At 42.7% G+C, this 20,398-nt stretch overlaps 1 protein-coding gene across 1 annotated transcript; it reads left to right on the top strand.

The window, feature by feature from the left end:
* Positions 1-725: 725 nt before the first annotated feature.
* LOC119859743 (sulfotransferase 1C1-like) lies at positions 726-12,138 on the top strand. Its single transcript, XM_038412254.2, is given in 10 exon segments — positions 726-821; positions 5,471-5,675; positions 7,625-7,723; positions 8,955-9,066; positions 9,377-9,425; positions 9,427-9,502; positions 10,452-10,503; positions 10,505-10,545; positions 10,748-10,927; positions 11,690-12,138. Coding segments are annotated over 9 exon segments (921 nt in total). The 5' UTR covers positions 726-821; positions 5,471-5,476; the 3' UTR covers positions 11,803-12,138.
* The last annotated feature ends 8,260 nt before the right edge of the window (positions 12,139-20,398 follow it).

The raw sequence follows: 20,398 nt of genomic DNA, 5'->3' as shown, positions 1-20,398 counted from the left end.
TCTAGTGGTTTTATATTGCTGCCCATAGCCATAGTATCTGAGTGCCTTTCACAAAAAATCAGTAGCAATAAGAAGTCCCTAGTGGATTTCATGGATTCTTGGAACTTCTTCCTTTTTGGAAGTAAGAACTTTGCTTTGGGCAGGGTTTTTGTCTTTGATTTCTTAGACTTGGGATTTATTGGCTAGAAGGCGCTGTCAGTGTTGTATGATAGAAAGAGGAAAAGGAAGGTTTTGCCACATTTCCTAAAGACAGGTAGACTCTGGATTCACCTGATCTCCTCTAGAAATTTGTTTCACGGACAGATCCCTTGACAGAGAATACTTTGTCCCCAGATCTCATGTACTTTGTCTGGGCTTTGTGATCTGTGTTGCCCCAGAGGAGTGCAGCTGTTGCAGTGATTCATAGATCCAAATTCAGTCTTGAATGTAGCTGTGGCTTGAACCATCCATTGCTTTGAAAATAAGGACCAGAGCCTTAAACTGGTATCAGAAGCTGAATGAGAGCCTGTGACGGAGTGGACTAGGCCCAGAGGCCCCCCTGCTGGAGGCCTCAGGGTCCTGGCACACCCATCCCAGGAAAAGAGCAGTAGAGAAATTCTCCAAGCTGCCTAGAGTGGCTGCAAGGAAACAGTCAGAGAGGCTGCAGGGAGCAGCCAATCAGGACCCAGGGGGACCATATAAAAGGAGCTGCAGCGCTAGAGTCAGGTAGTTGCTGCTTAGAGCATGAGGACTGAAGTCAGTGCTCCTAGCAGACTGAAGGATAGCAGCACCAAGGACAGCTCAGTGCTGGCAGCTGGGCATGAACACAGAAGAGCCCTGAGGTAAGAGTGAAGCATTGGTGAAGGCTGGGGGGGGGTGAGGAAATGGCTGGGGAACATAAAGCAGTTTTGTTAAAGGAACAGGGTTGCACAAGGGCTGAGACCCAGAGTAGTGGGGGGAGCTGGGTCCCCTCCCCAATAAGCCACTGGGGAAGTTGCCTACAACTGGACAGTCATAAATCTTCAGAAGGGGGATCTGAACTGTTAAGAGGCCCTGCTGGAGACCTGGGGCCAGAACAGACTACACTGGGCAAAGAGCCCTCAGAGAGGAAGTACAGGGTCACAGCCCCTTACCAAGGCCAGCAGCACTTAAAGACTTTGTTGGATTCATACCCCGGAAGGGGTCTGTGGGAGTTCTGTTCCATACGCACTGCATGTGACTCGTCTGGAGGGCTGAGTCACTAGAAATCGCCAGAGAAACTGGCGGAATGGGTCACCACAGGCTGAAAGAGGTGCAGACACACACTCAAACAAAGGGGTGCTCGTGATAGGTGGGTGCCAACCCATTACAGAGCCAGTGGAGGGACTTGATCAAAGGCCTGATGTGCTCATCACCTGAGCAATAGAGAAGATGTGCAGACACATTTTGCACCAGCTGGATCATGTGCATTGCCTTCATATTCAGCTTCAGATACAATAAATTACAGTAATCCAGCCTGCAGGTGACTAATGCTGGGATCACCATGGCCAGGCCCTCATCCAGGGAAAGGGAGGAAGTTTCCAAGCCAGCTGGAAATGAAAGGCATTTTTAGAAACAGGTGCTACCTGGTCATCCAGACTTATTAAAGAATCAAACAGGACCCCAAGACTTCACACCACTCTGATGAATGGAGAATGTATACCTTCATTAGAAAGTAGAGACAATGTCTTGGCTTTTTCTTCAAAGCATTTCCTCTTTCCAGACAGTGTCATTTTAGTCTTTTGTAGGTTCAGCTTGAGCTAGCTGCTCTTAACCCAAGAACTAATTTCCTGTAGCATTGTGACATTTTAGATGCAGCAATAGTTGCATCAGTTGAGACTGAGATTTAAAACGGAGTGTCATGGGCACACTACTGGCAGCTAATCCCATGGTATCTCACTGTCTCTCCTAGTGGTCTCAATGTAGATTTTGAAGAGAAAAGGGGATAGCATGAATCCCTGTGAGACCCTGCAGGCTAGGGCCTTCGGAGGGGAGAACCAGTTACTCATCACCACTCTCTATTCTTATAGAGGAACAATTAGAACCACTGTAGTGTTGGACTATCTACTACAGATACCTCATTTAGGCATGTTAGTAGTATCTTGTGGTCCACTGTGTCAAAGGCTGCAGAAAGGTCCAGCACTACAATTGTGGTGGTCTTGCCTCTGATGGCCACAAGAATATTACTCTTTAGTACCACAAGAGCCATCTTTGTGCTATGTCTTGGACTGAATCCTGATTGTGGGGTATTCCTGTCCCCATTCCATGTTTCTCCCACATTTTCCTTCCCCACTTATTCTTCCTCCTGAGCCCTTTATATTCGCTTGTCCTCTTCTCTGTGCTTTCACCAGTCTCACTCCTTGACCTGTCTCTTTCCCCATCTGCACACTGTCTCCTGCCTATGCCACATAAGATGAATAGGCCAGTTATCTTAGCTAAGGATAGGTTGGGGGAAGTAGCCTTACTTCCACCTGCAAAGGATAAAGGAAATGGCAGGTATTTTGGCAGAGGGCAGCCTATATCTTCAGTCCTATTGAAAACAATAGGAGATGATAGCCATTTTACTAATGGCAAAAAACATGACACACCCATCTTTCTTGAAATTATGAATAACTTAAAATGCCTAATATCATATGACTTGTGAAAACTGACAACTTAACAATTTATTTGAACTGTGGGGTGAAACACAAACAAATGAACCCCTAGCACTTTGTCAGGCCACAGTAAAAATTATCCATTCAATTTTCATAGATTCATTTAAAAAAAAAAACAGAAGGGACTATTAAGAGCATGTAGTCTGACCTCTTGCATAACACAGACCAAAGAACCAGTTATTTCTGCATCCCATCCATAACTTCTGTTTGAGTATTATATCTTAGCTATATTTTTCATTTCTTAATAGTGCAAATGTCCAGCATATTTCTGAAGAGTCAGCTGCTGGTCTCTCCCTTCATATCCGTGTCCATCTCCTCCAGCCTAGTGGATAACCATCTTAGATGCCCTTACCAAAAAAAAGGGTATCAGTGTCAACTTGAGCGGAGTTTTTTGTATCATTTTCCTCTGTACTCTTTATTACAACTTCAATTATCTAAACAATATTGGTGTCCTTGATCAAGACTTATCAGGCCAGAGGGATGAAAAGCCAGTGGACCCTGCTGTATGTGTAGGAAGGAGGAGCTTGGAGACTTTAAGACCAGAAGAGACCATCATGATCACCTAGTCTGACTTCTCACATGTTGCAGGCACAGAACCTCGCCCACCCAACTCCTATAGTAGGCTCATAACCTCTTGCTGAGTTACTGAAGTCCTCAGATTTTGATTTAAAGACTTCAAGTTACAGAGAATCCACCATTTATTCTACTTCAAACCAGCAAGTGACTCACGCTGCAGAGCAAAGTGGAAAAACTCCAGGGTCTCTTCCAATCTGACCTGGAGGAAAATTCCTTCTGACCCCCAAAATGCCAATCAGGAGGGTATTGACATCTGTCTGGCAATTATTTACCCATTTATCTGGCCCATCTGCAAGTCTAGGAAGTGGTGGAATTGGCCACTGCCAGCAGTATCATGCCTTCTCTAATATGGTGGAGAAAAGCCACCTAAGTTAGATGAGACATTTCTTCTCCATATAGCAAAAACCCATGTGAAGCAGGTTTCAGGAGCAATGGTAGGAGGAATCTCTGCTATCATTACTCCATAAGATCAATGGTGGCTCTGAAAGTTTCCTCTCTTAGATAACTCCTTGGTGGAAAAATCAGCACCTCAGCTGTGTGGGGCAATGATGGACTTAAAAGATTATTTCTAATTATTTTATGTCCCCAATTCAGCCTGTTGAACAAACATTTGACAATCTAATGGAAATGTTCTCATGATGTTACTGAAAATTAGTTGTTTAAACTTTTAAATATGTTTGGATTAAAATATTGTACATCATGCTAAAGACTGACAATCAGAAAGTGAAATTGACTAGAAACAGACTTTAAATAAAAATTAGTGACCATGGAATCAGTTTTCCTTGTCTAAACTGAATAAAATGAAAAGTAAACAAGCAGTTTACAGTAAGTGGTGAAAACTAAGCAAGATTTTTTTAAATTCCTCAATATTCGTTCTGATACTAATGGTAACAGACTTATTTTCCCTTTAAGATGCTATATGTACAGATTAGGTCAAATATCCAGGAAAATGTTCTTATTCTGAGACTGTTTAAACAACGTTGCAAACAAATTGCCCTCACTGGAGCTACTTCTCTTTTAATAATCTTGGGTGTTAATAGTATCATAGGTAAGTAAACACTTTTTTTACAACATGATTAAAAACACATCCCTCCAGATATTAAAAAGGAGCATACATTGCAAGGCAGAGAAACTCTAGCCATTGACTATTGCTATGCTGCCTCCTCCTCTTATTCCTGCATTTGCAGGAGACTTTAAGCTTTGCCCAATTTCCTACACTATTTCTTTGACAGCACCTATATTAAAGAAGGTGTGGATAGGATTAGAAATAGAACAGCCCCCAGAGAGCATGCACTCCATCCTGGAACTGCAACATAAACTCTTCATCCTGGAACTGCAACATCAGGGACAGGAAGCATCCAAGTTCTCCAGCTTCAAGCTTCTTGCACAGTTTTGTGGTTCCAAGCCCTGCACCTTGACTAATGTCATCTCCCCAGACAGATCAAAGAAACTAGAATCAGGAGGAACAAATAAAATCCAGAAAACCCCTCTTCAGTCTGTTTTGTGAGTATTGGATTGCAGCAGGCATGCTATTTATAATCATGCTGTTCTGTGGCAGGAGTGTGACAAGCAGGAACAATGAGCCAGTTTCAACTTCAGTTATCTCAGAATTTTCCAGATGTTATCACTGCTCAAAAAAGCACTGAAAAATGTGACAGAGGTGATAGAGCTGTAAAATGCAACAGTATTCCAGAAGATAGAAGTCCAGAAATGGAACAATTACAAAGGACCAATGGGGTTTAGTTTTCAGTAGCAAGAGTAGAAGCACTGACATTACTAAGCTTTTGCCATGTATTTTCTTTAGTAAAGAAGGACCTGGTCCTGTGAGGTGTCTTCAGTTGACTTCAGTGGAAACTGTGGGTGTTCAAAACCTCTCAGAATCATGCTCCAAGTTGTTACATAGTTTGTAATTTGCCTGTGCATGTCACTAATTTGCATTAAGTAATGTATGCAAAGGCTAAAATGTTCAAACATGGGTACCTAAGTAAATGGCATGATTTTCAAAGATGCTGTCGTTGAAGCCCGTGGGAGCTGCAAGGTGCTTAGCACCTTCGAAAATTGGGCTACAGTTTACTGTATCTAAAGCCACATTTAGGCATGTCTAACTTTAAGTAACCGAGTCGGAGAATTGTGGACATTTTTACCATACTAAGTACACTGAGTCCCTGGCTAAGATTAGAATAGTAAATTCATATACTTTAGAGCAGACCTGTTTACTGGCAACCTGTTTCTTCTCCATGCAGTACACAATGGCCCTGGATAAGATGAAAGATCTGAGCCTAGAGTGCTCTGTGACACGCTCTGAAACAGATGAAGTGGGTGGAGTTCTCCTTCCAAAAAAGTGTGACAGGTGGGATCAAATCTGGAACTTCAGAGCCAGACCTGATGATCTGCTCACTACAACCTATGCAAAAGCAGGTGTGTGGGAACAGAGGGGAGTGGAAATGGGTTGAGACAGAACTATCTGCCTGCACTGAAACTCCTGCTTTGCAATACTTTCATCAAGACTTGAGATGTATGTAATCACTAGCATAGGCCTTTCATCAGAGCACCAGTGACTTCTAGCTTCCTTTTCAGAAAAAAATAACCAACCACTTACAAAATGCAAATAGTCTAATATCATGATTAAATCTTTAGTTCAGTTTGTGTAAATGTAAACTAATACAAATTGTGTCACTGAATATAACAAACCCTGGTTAAAATCATCATTCAGTTTACAATGAAGCAAAGGGAATTGGTTATACTATTATGAATTTAGGGCTTGTGGCTTGCTTACAGACAGCCCCCCCCAATCTGAAGCAAAAACTCACCAGCAACCACACACCACACAACAGAACCACTAACCCAGGAACCTATCCTTGCAATAAAGCCCATTGCCAACTCTGTCCACATCTATTCAGGGGACACCATCATAGGGCCTAATCACATCAGCCACACTATCAGAGGCTCGTTCACCTGCGCATCTACCAATGTGATATATGCCATCATGTGTCAGCAATGCCCCTCTGCTATGTACATTAGCCAAACTGGACATTCTCTACGTAAAAGAATAAATGGACACAAATCAGACGTCAAGAATTATAACATTCAAAAACCAGTTGGAGAACACTTCAATCTCTCTGGTCACTCGATTACAGACCTAAAAGTGGCTATCCTTCAACAAAAAAACTTCAAAAACAGACTCCAATGAGAGACTGCTGAATTGGAATTAATTTGCAAACTGGATACAATTAACTTAGGCTTGAATAGAGACTGGGAATGGATGAGTCATTACACAAAGTAAAACTATTTCCCCATGTTGTTTCTCCCCCACCCCCCACTGTTCCTCAGATATTCTTGTTAACTGCTGGAAATAGCCTACCTTGCTTGTCACCATGAAAGGTTTTCCTCCTTCTCCCCCCCCGCTGCTGGTAATAGCTCATCTTAAGTGATCACTCTCCTTACAGTGTGTATGATACATACACACACACACACACACACACACACACACACACAACATGAAACAATGGGTTTATCTCCCCTCTTTTTTCCACCAAATGCATCCGATGAAGTGAGCTGTAGCTCATGAAAGCTTATGCTCAAATAAATTTGTTAGTCTAAGGTGCCACAAGTACTCCTTTTCTTTTTGCAAATACAGACTAACACGGCTGCTACTCTGAATCCTATAGGCTATTAGCCAGATTATGATGCATCACCACAGATGCAGTCTCCCTGGATGAACCATTACAGTGCATTATGGGATTTGTAGTCCAGTCAAGGAGCCCAGCCCAGGGGGGAGAATCGGTGTATGAAGCACCCAAGCTACAACTTGTAGGAGGCACACCAGCAACTCAGACAGATTCAGTTTAAGGTCTAACCGACTCAAAACAAAATGTTTCAGTTCAGGAATGTTGAACATTTTTGTTTCCAAATTGAAAACTTTCAGAATTTTTCATTTATTGAAACCTTTGGGTTTTTTCAATTTTTGTCCTAGTTCAGGATGAGAAAACCCCATCAAAATATCAGAATTTCCCATGAGATGAAAACTGACTCTAACTGAGCTCTACAAATAAACAATCCCACAATTCATAACCAGTTGAACTCCATGCTTTTATTCATTAATTTCTATCACACACAAGAACAGAGTCCTGAATGCAAGCCCAGAGGCTTTTACTCAGGAGGTACTAAGTTTCAACTTCCCTTCCTTCCATTGCATTTTCTCCCTCATTCACTTTCTAACCCCCATGCCTATCATCCTCTTGTAGCAATGGCCTTGTGGCTTCCCCAGTTTTCCTTGAATGTGGTCACCATCCAGCCAGTGTTTTTAATGCGCTTCCATTTCTTTTAGAAGTCTCTCTGCACTGCATTGGGGAAATGTACCTGAAAAATATTAGAATTTTACAACATGGATACAGGAGATGATGGAGACATTGAGCAATGTAAACATGCCACCACTTATCTGCAACACCCTTTCATTGAGTGGGTTCTGCCTGGACCTTTCAGCTCTGAGACAAATGGTAAATGTAATACACACAGGACTCTATTTTGTCCAAAGTTATGAAATCTAAATTTTGCTTTCTAAATAATGGAAAATCTTAACCACTAAAAAGAGTATCCATTGTAGATGAGTTTTCCAAGAAAATCTCCATTCCATTTGTCATGCTATCTGGAGAGATTTCTACATAGGTCATTATGATTATTCAGGTCTATGAGCAGGAGCTCTTCAATGAGGCCTGCCAGTGAGCGAGTCCTCAAGCCAACCCCACCTAGCATATAGTCAAAGAAATTCTGACTGTGGATAGCAGCTGTATGTCTCACCTCCCCCACACCTGACTGTCTCAGAGCATAGAGAGACAAAAGGGGACCTGTTTCTTGGGGAGAAGAGAAAGCACCAAGCAAGAGGAAGTGGCAGCAAGGGGAGACAATGACAAAAGTAGATAAACTAATCTAAAACCAGAAAGCCCAGGAGGAGGAGAGTATAGTGAGAAGACAAATGGAAGAATTTTTGTTAAAAATCCTACTCTGGAGGTATAGGATCAAAAATACTGTCATTGAGTTGAGACTGGAAGAAAATAGTAAAGATAAATACTGTTTTCTTTCACCCTACTTTCTCTAATGTACTCATCTTACTCTTAAAGGGGACAGAACGGTGAGACATGAGAACATGGTTGCTTAGATGAGTTTGTTTTTTTTTTTTAAAAAAAAACCAACTCCCTGTTCCATCTTGTCTGTCTCATGTACACATCCCGAATATTCATTTAAATAAAAAAAAAAAACTCACTGCCTCCCGTTCCATGACAGATGTCCTAGTTTTTTCACTTTAACAATTTGGTCACCCTATCTATTGCTCTCTTGTCCTAAAAAGAAATCTTCTACAAGTAAAGTAAAATGAAGAAAATTCACTGAGTGCTAAAATGGGATAAGATCCATCCAAGTAGATGAGTCAATATTCAGCATTGCCCTAGAGGGATTCAGACCGTATCCCCAAAAAAGCTAGGAAAAAAATTAATCTATATATGAATCAGCATTCCTCCTCAAAAATGCAGGCAATCTCAAGGACACTGATGGTTGATACAAGTTGTTATACTATGTTTTCCATGGAGAGTTGCAATGAGGTAGAGTTGCACATGTATAAACTGATACAAACTGGCATTTCCCTGGAAAGTCTGAGTCAAAATCCCACACGCTGGTGACAAAGAGGAGTATAGATACAAGGACACTGGAGAATTACTACAAAACGTTTTGCAGGCTTGGAACTTGTTGAAGTGATGTCCTCCCCACAAACATTGAAAACTCAGCTCCCTGTACAACTGGTGCCTCCAACCTTCTGGGAGCAAAAGTGTAAGGTAATGAGGGGAAGGTGGGGCTCAAGTCTAATTTTATTTGGAAATGAACAAATTAAATAGGATTAAGGCTGGTTTCCTGACTCCTCCTGAAATCTAGAGGCCCATCTTCCCTGTAATATATAGCTTGTGTATGAAAGTGAAGGAACTTCATTCAATCACAGATTTGATTTCAGAAATGGCAGCTCCCAAGCAGAAAAATTTTATGACTCGTGTGTTCTTTCAAAAGATCACAAAACAGAACACTCAGAACCCTCTGTACATGTCTAAATCTATAATGATAAATATACATATTTTAGTTTTCTCTCACTTCCACACCCAATCCAGATAATCTGTGGCAAGAAATGCAAAAGACAATGTGGTGTCATATTACCATTTTTCACAGAATGAATAAAAATATGCCTGAGCCGGGAACCTGGGAAGAGTTTCTGGAGAAATTCATGGCTGGACAAGGTGAATGGAACTAATTGTGCAACATCCTGTTTTTTGTGGGGTGTTTTTTTTTTTAATTTATGCTACTTATATTAAGCCCCCATCCATTGTTCTGAACAGACACTGATGATGTACTGTAGGGAAATCTACTCCAAACATTTAAGCAGGAACTCTATTCCATCCTGGTGTGTCTTACCAAGAAACTCTTCCTTTCTCACTCCAGGGACTTCCCCTTCCCCACCATGGTCCCTAACACCCAAATTCCTTGTTTTAATTTTCTTCCATATATTTTGAGGTTAAAGGCATATTGCTCAGCAATCAGCTGGAGAGGAAGGATAGCCTGGGGCTCTGGAAAATGTTTCCAGTGCAGACTTAACGTATAACCTTGGCCAAGTCACTGCACAGCAAGCCAAAGTGTGACTCTACACCACACCAACTTGTCACATAGTAACAACCTATGTAAAAATGACATTGCTACACCACACCAAGATTAAAGCCTAGCTTGCTACAAGAAGTGCCCACAAAGGACATTACCATGGGGCAAACTGGCACACTGTAGAGTGACACCCTGGCTTGCAGTGCTGTAACTTGCGGTGTAGAGAAGTCCTCAGTGTTTGTCTACACCCCACACACTGGGTTTCAGAACCCAAGCAGGAACGTCTACATGGCTATTTTTAGCACTGTAATGTGAGCCTCTAATCCGAGTCTGGATCTACAGACTCGGGTTTGATGCTGCTGGGTTTTTTTTGTTTGGTTGGTTGGTTGGTTGGATTTCCTCTTGTCAATGTAAAGGACCACCCCCTATGCCAACTCCCCATCTATAAAATACTCTGGGGCATTGTGAGGATAAATACACCACAGATTAAGTGCTCAGATACTCCACTTATGGGGGCTATATAAGAAACTAAGATATCTGAATAGATCAGACATTGCTACTTGCTGACTAGTGCTTACACTCCTCCTCTTTCAGTGCTTTGGGGTTGCTGGTATGATCACATAAAAGGATGGTGGGAAGCAAAAGAACCACTGTATTCTCTACCTCTTCTATGAAGACCTAAAAGGGGGAAGTCAGGGTTCATAGTGCTCTGTTGCCATTCAAGATTCCAGCAGGTATGAGCTCCCCTCAGCAATGTTCTGTAATAGCAGCTGGGTCTCCAGCTGATCTGATTCCACCCCTACCCCAGTCATAGGTATGATTCCAACATTTAAAACTTCCTCACAACTTTTCCCTCTCTGATTTGTTTCCTCTTCCTGGGTCGGTTTCTTATCCAAAGTGTGAAATCCAAAAGGTGTTACAGTTCCTGGAGAAGGACTTGGAGAATGAGGTTCTAGTTAAGATCATCCACCACACAACATTTGAGATAATGAAGGACAACCCCATGGCAAACTACACGTTTCAGCCTCCTGCAGTAATGGACCACTCAATCTCACCATTCATGAGAAAAGGTGCTTATAGCAGTGTGGCCATTTACAGAGTGCCCTCTTGTGGCAAGGGAATACTTTGCAGCTGCCCTGCCCTCTTAATCTCCCTCTTGCAGGACCCTTAAGAACTTTATACAGGCCTTCACATGGATAAGAAACATCTCCCCCCCACACACACACACACTTGGGGCTGGCTTAGTAACAAACAGTTCTTAACAATCCTCAGGGGTCCAAAATAAAGTCCATCAGCACACAACCAGTCCATACTTTGCTCTGGTGTCTTATCTCAGTCAGAGCTCTTCTGTTCTCAGTCCATCCTCCCAGCTCTTTCTAGCTGGAGTTTAGCTCATGGCCTACAGGCCCGTGAACTTCTAGGTCCAAATTCTGTCTTGGCTTCTCCACAGAAGCTTCCATTTCCCTTAGTCTCAAGGTTTTCCCTGTAGAAGTCCTTCATGCTCCCTACAGTGTCTCATTTTCCTAAGCTTCCTCATTGATTACAGCCTCCTTTTGCACTTTATAGGACAGTCACCCTAATCTCTCCCAGCTATGGCTCATTCTGTAGTATGATCTGAGCCAGCCCCAGCCCTTAACGAGTGAGTCAATCTGTTACAGTGCTGCTGTTTTGTATTTTTAGTATTCCCTCATCTTCCTGTTGTGTTTTGAATTAGTCCTTCATTGAACTGTTATCTTTTGAGTTAGTGATAATAGATTTCTGGACTGGGGATGAAGTGGAAGAATTCTTCCTAATGGTGATTGAATATCTCTTTTGGCTTTCCTGTATTGTAGGGACTGTTGGAGACTGGAAGAACCACTTCACAATGGCACAGAATGAGAAATTTGATGAAGATTATAGGAAGAAGATGGCTAGAACCTCTCTGACCTTCTGCTTGGAGCTCTGAGAAGGGGCCATAGGGATTATTCTCTATAATCTACTGGCACTTTTTCCCTATAAAAGCCTCACAAAATACCTGTGCATCTAAAATTACAATGCCCCAGTTTCCCACACCATTAATTTCACAGGCCTGAGCATCCCCTTCCTCTGTGTAAACCTAATTTTGAGACTAACATCTTAGTTAAACTAGAGTCAAGCAGCAATGTACTGAAGAGAATTTGCAGAAGTCCCTCAAATCCCCCCCCCCCCATTAAAGAGGTGGCTGGGGTGATTTCCCTGATGGAATTTATCCCTTCATCCCTAACTTTTATTCTTAGTGTTCATAAAATTCTTCTGAAGAGCAGGGTTGTGTGGTCTTGTTCATTTGTTTTGTTTTTTTGCATTTGTAAAACTTTAGATGGTAATATCCAATATTTTCAAAATCATTCCCAGCAGCAAGTAAAGACCCTGAGCTAGAAGACACTACTGAAGTGCAAAATGCTGTTGTTTATATGTTTTCAGTGTGCTGGACAAACTGTAATCCATCCTCACATTCCACTAGTTTGGTAAGTAAGTACTATTAGCCACCCTTTGCAGATGGCAAAATGGTGTCATGCAAGAATTTGAAGTTACTTATCCCGCCTCTCCCCCCACACATACTGCATGCTATATGAGATCTGGCCCTAAATGACATGCATAGGAGGCAGTTTGGTCTAACAAATTGGTGTATGGGACTATGAATCAGAAAACTATACTTGTTCTACCTCTAGGAATGACCTGTTCTCTGGCTTCAAACAAACCACTTGGCAACTAAAGCTAGACACCTAAATCTGTACTTTGAAGTCAGTCGGATACTGGGATGTCTCAGCACCTTTGAAAATCAGAATGCTTAGCTAGTTGCCAAATATAGAGTTAGACCTGGATCTTCGAAGGTGTTTAGGCTCAAACTTCTCCTAATTTTTTTTAACAGAAGTTAGGGGCCTGAATACATTTTGAGGACCTGGGCCTGATATGCTGAACTTTAGGCACTCATGTTTGACAATTTTGTCATTAAACATAGCCTTTCTGAGTCTCAATTTTCCCATTTACAAAATGGTGATAATGAAATAAATGACAGGTTTCAGAGTAGCAGCGTGTTAGTCTGTATTCGCAAGAAGAAAAGGAGTACTTGTGGCACCTTAGACTAACATTTATTAGAGCATAAGCTTTCGTGAGCTACAGCTCACTTCATCGGATGCATTTGGTGGAAAAAACAGAGGAGAGATTTATATACACACACACACACACACACACACACACACACACACGGAACAATGGGTTTATCATACACACTAAGGAGAGTGATCACTTAAGATAAGCCATCACCAGCAGCGGGGGGGGGGGGGGGGAAGGAGGAAAACCTTTCATGGTGACAAGCAAGGTAGGCTAATTCCAGCAGTTAACAAGAATATCAGAGGAACAGTGGGGGGTGGGGTGGGGGGAAGAAATACCATGGGGAAATAGTTTTACTTTGTGTAATGACTCATCCATTCCCAGTCTCTATTCAAGCCTAAGTTAATTGTATCCAGTTTGCAAATTAATTCCAATTCAGCAGTCTCTCGTTGGAGTCTGTTTTTGAAGCTTTTTTGTTGAAGTATAGCCACTCTTAGGTCTGTGATCGAGTGACCAGAGAGATTGAAGTGTTCTCCAACTGGTTTTTGAATGTTATAATTCTTGACGTCTGATTTGTGTCCATTCATTCTTTTACGTAGAGACTGTCCAGTTTGGCCAATGTACATGGCAGAGGGGCATTGCTGGCACATGATGGCATATATCACATTGGTAGATGCGCAGGTGAACGAGCCTCTGATAGTGTGGCTGATGTGATTAGACCCTAGGATGGTATCCCCTGAATAGATATGTGGACAGAGTTGGCAACGGGCTTTGTTGCAAGGATAGGTTCCTGGGTTAGTGGTTCTGTTGTGTGGTGTGTGGTTGCTGGTGAGTATTTGCTTCAGATTGGGGGGCTGTCTGTAAGCAAGGACTGGCCTGTCTCCCAAGATCTGTGAGAGTGATGGGTCGTCCTTCTGGATAGGTTGTAGATCCTTGATGATGCGTTGGAGAGGTTTTAGTTGGGGGCTGAAGGTGATGGCTAGTGGCGTTCTGTTATTTTCTTTGTTGGGCCTGTCCTGTAGTAGGTGACTTCTGGGTACTCTTCTGGCTCTGTCAATCTGTTTCTTCACTTCAGCAGGTGGGTATTGTAGTTGTAGGAATGCATGATAGAGATCTTGTAGGTGTTTGTCTCTGTCTGAGGGGTTGGAGCAAATGCGGTTATATCGTAGAGCTTGGCTGTAGACAATGGATCGAGTGGTATGATCTGGATGAAAGCTAGAGGCATGTAGGTAGGAATAGCGGTCAGTAGGTTTCCGATATAGGGTGGTGTTTATGTGACCATTGCTTATTAGCACCGTAGTGTCCAGAAAGTGGATCTCTTGTGTGGACTGGTCCAGGCTGAGGTTGATGGTGGGATGGAAATTGTTGAAATCATGGTGGAATTCCTCAAGAGCTTCTTTTCCATGGGTCCAGATGATGATGTCCTCAATGTAGCGCAAGTAGAGTAGGGGCATTAGGGGACGAGAGCTGAGGAAGCGTTGTTCTAAGTCAGCCATAAAAATGTTGGCATACTGTGGGGCCATGCGGGTACCCATCACAGTGCCGCTGATTTGAAGGTATACATTGTCCCCAAATGTGAAATAGTTATGGGTGAGGACAAAGTTCAGCCACCAGGTTAGCCATGACAGTATCGGGGATACTGTTCCTGACGGCTTGTAGTCCATCTTTGTGTGGAATGTTGGTGTAGAGGGCTTCTACATCCATAGTGGCTAGGATGGTGTTTTTAGGAAGATCACCAATGGACTGTAGTTTCCTCAGGAAGTCAGTGGTGTCTCGAAGATAGCTGGGAGTGCTGGTAACGAAGGGCCTGAGGAGGGAGTCTACATAGCCAGACAATCCTGCTGTCAGGGTGCCAATGCCTGAGATGATGGGGCGTCCAGGATTTCCAGGTTTATGGATCTTGGGTAGCAGATAGAATACCCCAGGTCGGGGTTCTAGGGGTGTGTCTGTGCGGATTTGTGCTTGTGCTTTTTCAGGGAGTTTCTTGAGCAAATGCTGTAGTTTCTTTTGGTAACTCTCAGTGGGATCAGAGGGTAATGGCTTGTAGAAAGTAAAACTATTTCCCTATGGTATTTCCCCCCCTCCCCACCCCACCCCCCACTGTTCCTCTGATATTCTTGTTAACGGCTGGAATTAGCCTACCTTGCTTGTCACCATGAAAGATTTTCCTCCTTCCCCCCCCCTGCTGCTGGTGATGGCTTATCTTAAGTGATCACTCTCCTTACAGTGTGTACGATAAACCCATTGTTTCATGTTTTCTGTGTGTGTATATAAATCTCTCCTCTGTTTTTTCCACCAAATGCATCCGATGAAGTGAGCTGTAGCTCACGAAAGCTTATGCTCTAATAAATTTGTTAGTCTCTAAGGTGCCACAAGTACTCGTTTTCTTTTTAATGAAATAAATGTATCCCTCAAAGTGGTTGTGAAGCATGATTTGTGTCGCAAAAGCACTTTGAGAGCTTTGAAAAGTACCTGTACTATGAAGACCGTATTGAAGGGAACAGATGGGAGTAGAACTCAAGAGCAATTTTGTTCCTAATTCTTTCCTTGCTTCACAAGACTACGCTGCCTCTGGTACTTCTATGGGGTAGGGAGTGCAAAGCATACATTTGTGAAAAATGAATTGTGTGAGTGAACGAGGAAGAGCATATGGACACAAGGTGTATAGGTTTCACAACGTCATTCATATCCTTTCCAAAGGCTTGTCATATGTGAGGAACCTCCTAAATTCTACCAGGCCATGAGAGCACTCTGATGTTTCTATTTCAGAGGCAAATAACTCCAAAGCTAGCACTTCAACAACTGCCCTATAGGGTCCTGTGGAGTAGATCTGATAAAGAACTTTAGAATTATACAGATATGAAGTTTCTAGGCCAAGCCATTTTTGAGAGATGACAAAAAGAACCTTCAGAACTTAATGTATGTCTACACTGCAGCTGGGAGTGAGGCCTGCAGCGCACGTAGACAGACTCACTCTAGCACACTAAAAATAGCTGTGTGGACATTGCAGCACCAGAAAAGGCTCAGACTAGCCACCAAGCTTGAGCTCTGCTCACTAGCCCAAGCCTCTGCTGGTGCTACACCATCCACACAGCTATTTTTAGCATGCTGGTGCAAGTCTAGCTACCTGGGCTGGGAGGCTTGTTCCCAGCTGCAGTGTAGACATACATGTAGATATTACTATGGTAATGAGAGTCATAGATGTGAACACCTCCCAGTCTTCAATGTATATTCACAACACCAGGGTGAGATAGGGCAGTACTACTATCTCCATTTTATGGGTGGGGAACTGAGGCATAGACTTGTTTAAGTCACACAGTCTGTCCACGGCAGAGTAGGGAATTAAACTCCAGTCTACCAACTCCCAGGCTAGGGCCCAAATCACTGAACTATCCTTTGTCTCTCTAAACTTAATTTGCACCAATTTTTTTCAGAGCATCATATCTCAGAAACAGAATATTTGAACCACCTCCAATTTAGCCAACAGCCTTTTCCTCTGGCTGCAAACCACACATTCAACATTTTAAACAAAAAGACCATTTCTGAAGAGTTGAGAGAAGCCCAAAGTAAATTTACAAGTGAAAGTTGATTACACCCTTAACTATAGAAAGACTCCAAAACATGGAGCACATATTTATCAGCTCACTGCCTCTAGAGAGTAACGTTATTGGATCGGTTGTCTAATTTTAGGTACTATGATGTGTTAGGTTCACACTGAGTGAAATAAACTAACACAGAGAGGAATAAATGAAGCTGCACAGGCATTCCTACTGGTAATAAAAAACTGAAGGTGATAAAGTGAACCTTCTCTTTGTGCCAGCATTCAAATGAGCTATATTATTTCTATAGTATTGTCACTATATTCTTTTATGTGACTTTCTTAAACTAGGAAATAGAGGGAGGAAAATAAAAAGAACTCTTGAATGCACCTAATATTTTTGCTAGTTTTCTTTAGTACAATCAACATGTAAAGAAAATCAACAAGTAAGCAAAGAAATCTACACTCTGGTCAGAATAAAAATACTACTCTCTTTCTCTCTGCCTGAGTGTCTGGACTGAGGTTTCCCTCTCACAACTCTCATACTTCTCTGCCACTGTGGCCCATGAATAGTTGTCCTGTTCCTCTCACTTTGTCTGTGCACATTGCCCTATCTGAAGGGTTCTTCAGATGTGTCATGTTGCTACCTCTGGGCTTTTGCCATTCCTCTCTGTTGTCTCCTTACCCCTCCTTCTTTTCTTCACCCTTTCATTGGTAACCATCAGATGAACCATCTAATAAGGCCATTAGTAGCAATAGGAGCACACCAGTATTGTCCACTTAAAGCTAGTTGCTGGTATAGTACTATTATCGATACAGTAGCCATTTTCTCTTTTCTTTTGGGGGGAGGGTTTGTAGAAAATGAAGCAACACAATTTATAGCTGATGTAATTCTAAGTAAAAACCTAAACAAATTGTTGCTGTTGTCAATCCCATTTTGTCATTAAGTGCTAACATTATGCTTGACACTTCACCTCAAAAATAGCCCTTGCCACACAGAGCTTAAATTTCAAATGACAGAGAGGGAAGATAGGACATAGTGTGATACTTGGAGAAAGATGTTAGCTAAGGCCTGGCTTATACTAGGAAATTAGGTCGGTATAACTACATCGCTCAGGTGTGTGAATAATCCACACTCCTGAACAACACATTTAAATGTACCTAACCCACAGTATAGACAGCTCTAGGTCGACTGGAGAATTCTCCCATCGACCTACCTAACGCCTTTCGGAAAGGGTCTACACTACGAACTTATGTTGGTATAACTATGTTGCCCAGGGGTGAGGGCTTCTCCTGTTGACGTAGCTACCACTTCTTGGGGAGGTGGAGTACTGTGCTGATGGGAGAAGCTCTCCCTTCGGCATAGGTAGCATCTTCACTAAGTGCTACAGCGGTGTAGCTGCACCACTGTGCGTGTAGACAAGTCATCAGGGAGGTGGATTACCTATCCCATCAGCATAGGTAATGTCTTCACTGAAGCACTACAGCTGCACAGCTGAAGCACTACAGCTGTAGCATTTTAATTAAAGACAAGCAGCCCTTACTCTTGGCTAACAGTTAACAGAAGAAGAAGTACAAGAAATGCTTGTTGGTGCAAAAAGAAAAGGAGTACTTGTGGCACCTTAGAGACTAACAAATTTATTAGCGCATAAGCTTTCGTGAGCTACAGCTCACTTCATCGGATGCATTTGGTGGAAAAAAACAGAGGAGAGATTTATATACACACACACAGAGAACATGAAACAATGGGTTTATCATATACACTGTAAGGAGAGTGATCACTTAAGATAAGCCATCACCAACAGCAGGGGGGGGAAGGAGGAAAACCTTTCATGGTGACAAGCAGGTAGGCTAATTCCAGCAGTTAACAAGAATATCAGAGGAACAGTGGGGGGTGGGGTGGGAGGGAGAAATACCATGGGGAAATAGTTTTACTTTGTGTAATGACTCATCCTCACGAAAACTTATGCTCTAATAAATTTGTTAGTCTCTAAGGTGCCACAAGTACTCCTTTTCTTTTTGTGAATACAGACTAACACGGCTGCTACTCTGAAACCTGTATGTCTATTGTTTTCTTCTTCTAGGATGTGTTGGGTGTTCACCAAAGGCTATCAATTATTTACATTAAAAAAAATGTATCCCCATCTCATGACCTGTTCGGTGTCTCCAGGAACCCAAGAGAGACTGAAAAATGTAATAAGTCTTACTCCATGACAATTGCCCTGGGCAATAAGCAGGCCACAACCACTTTCAGTTGCCTTTCCCTTGGCTTTCCCCTCACAGAGCTGTAAGCACTGTCAAAGGACAGGACCAGGACTCTCCATGGACACAAGTGACCCACACGGGCACATATACAACAGTAATTGAGGAAAACTTTTCAACACTGAAGGCTACATAATGCCTGTGAGGCACATCTCTGAGTTGGATAGAAAACGGGGCCACACCATCCCATGGGGAGATCAGTGAGGGCTGATACCTAAGGTCACCAGTGCACTGGAAAATATTCTCTGATACCTGTCTTTAGGATGGTGCAGCCTGCCCCATCCCACTATGAGCCTGCTCTGTTCCATGATGTACTGACAGGGGGACAAAGAGAATCTCTGTGTTTCCCCAAGCTAAGGGACTGTGCCAGAATCAGGGAATGCAGCAGAGCCAGTCTCCAGGCAGCCTAATGAGTGCAGATGGACTCTATTAGGCTCCCTGATTGGCTACAACACCTGAATGGTTAGAAGGCTCTGCAAACCAGCTCTTAAGCCCAGCCTCAGTGCTGCTTTGTACTCAAATATTTGTATGTGGCTGTGATAGTGCCTGTAATTGTCTATTCCCAGTCTTGTCTCTGCCTTGCCTCACTTCAGGTAACCCTGTTCTACCTTGGCTCTGATTTCTAAACTCTGACTTTGGTTCTGGCCCTTGGCTCTGGCCTCTGACTCCAGCTGTGATCCTTGGTTCGAGCATCTGGCTTCCGATTCCTGCTCTGATTGCTAAGCCTGATTCCTGCTCTGACTACTAGGCCTGGTCACAGACAGACTGTGATGATTCCTAGCATAAGGCACGTGGGGATGAGTGAGATGATTCCTGGAACCTTTCCCCTTTATGTATATCCGCCCAAGAACCCTGGACAATCTGATCCTAAAAAGACCAAAGGAAAGAATCTTCCCATCTTGGGATGAGTTTATACTTAGATTTATGTCATAAAGAGTTTCCTGCTGCCCAGTCAGAACAAATGTCCATCGCAAATGCAGAGTACAGAGAGATACATGCAAAAGGCAATATCACATCCCTATGACACATGTGGAGAAATACATATTTAAAGACAAATGAAGGGATATATCTACAGCATATGTGTAAATGCACATATTAAATGGCTCTCGGTATCTATGGAGGGCCTTGCCTATATATGGTACAGTATGTCTCAGGAGACAGACTACCTGCAGTGGAGGGTCAGAGGACTGGACTGAGCAGCAGCCTGAGGAGTTTTGTTTCCTTTTCTGACTATGTTAATTGGTACCTTTCTTTTTATTTTGCTTTCTTGTTGTAGGTATTATCCCTTGGGGAAAAGCCCTTGCTGGCTGTGATTGGCTGTCATTCTCCTGAACCACTTCACCAGCTTACACAACCAAAAAGAGTAATGCCTAATGCTCCTGCTATATGGCTTAAATGTACTTTTGGCTGAGAGCAACCAGCAAGTAGCTGTGCTTTAGCCAAACACAAGATATTGGACTCAGTACAGGGATAACAGGGTGACATTTCATGGCTTGTGTTACACAGGAAAGACTAGATGATCTAATGGCATTAAAATCTATGAATTGATCAGATATGCACTACACTGGCATTCAGTTGTCATGAACAGTAGGTAAAGGAGTAACCCAGGTTGGTGTGCGCATGCTGGGAGAAAGACTGACAGATACACCAGCGCTACTGAGAGGCACAAGAG

This window comes from Dermochelys coriacea, chromosome 1 (assembly GCF_009764565.3).
Source record: "Dermochelys coriacea isolate rDerCor1 chromosome 1, rDerCor1.pri.v4, whole genome shotgun sequence".
Classification (NCBI taxonomy): domain Eukaryota; kingdom Metazoa; phylum Chordata; order Testudines; family Dermochelyidae; genus Dermochelys; species Dermochelys coriacea.
This window is presented reverse-complemented; position numbering and strand designations above follow the sequence as displayed.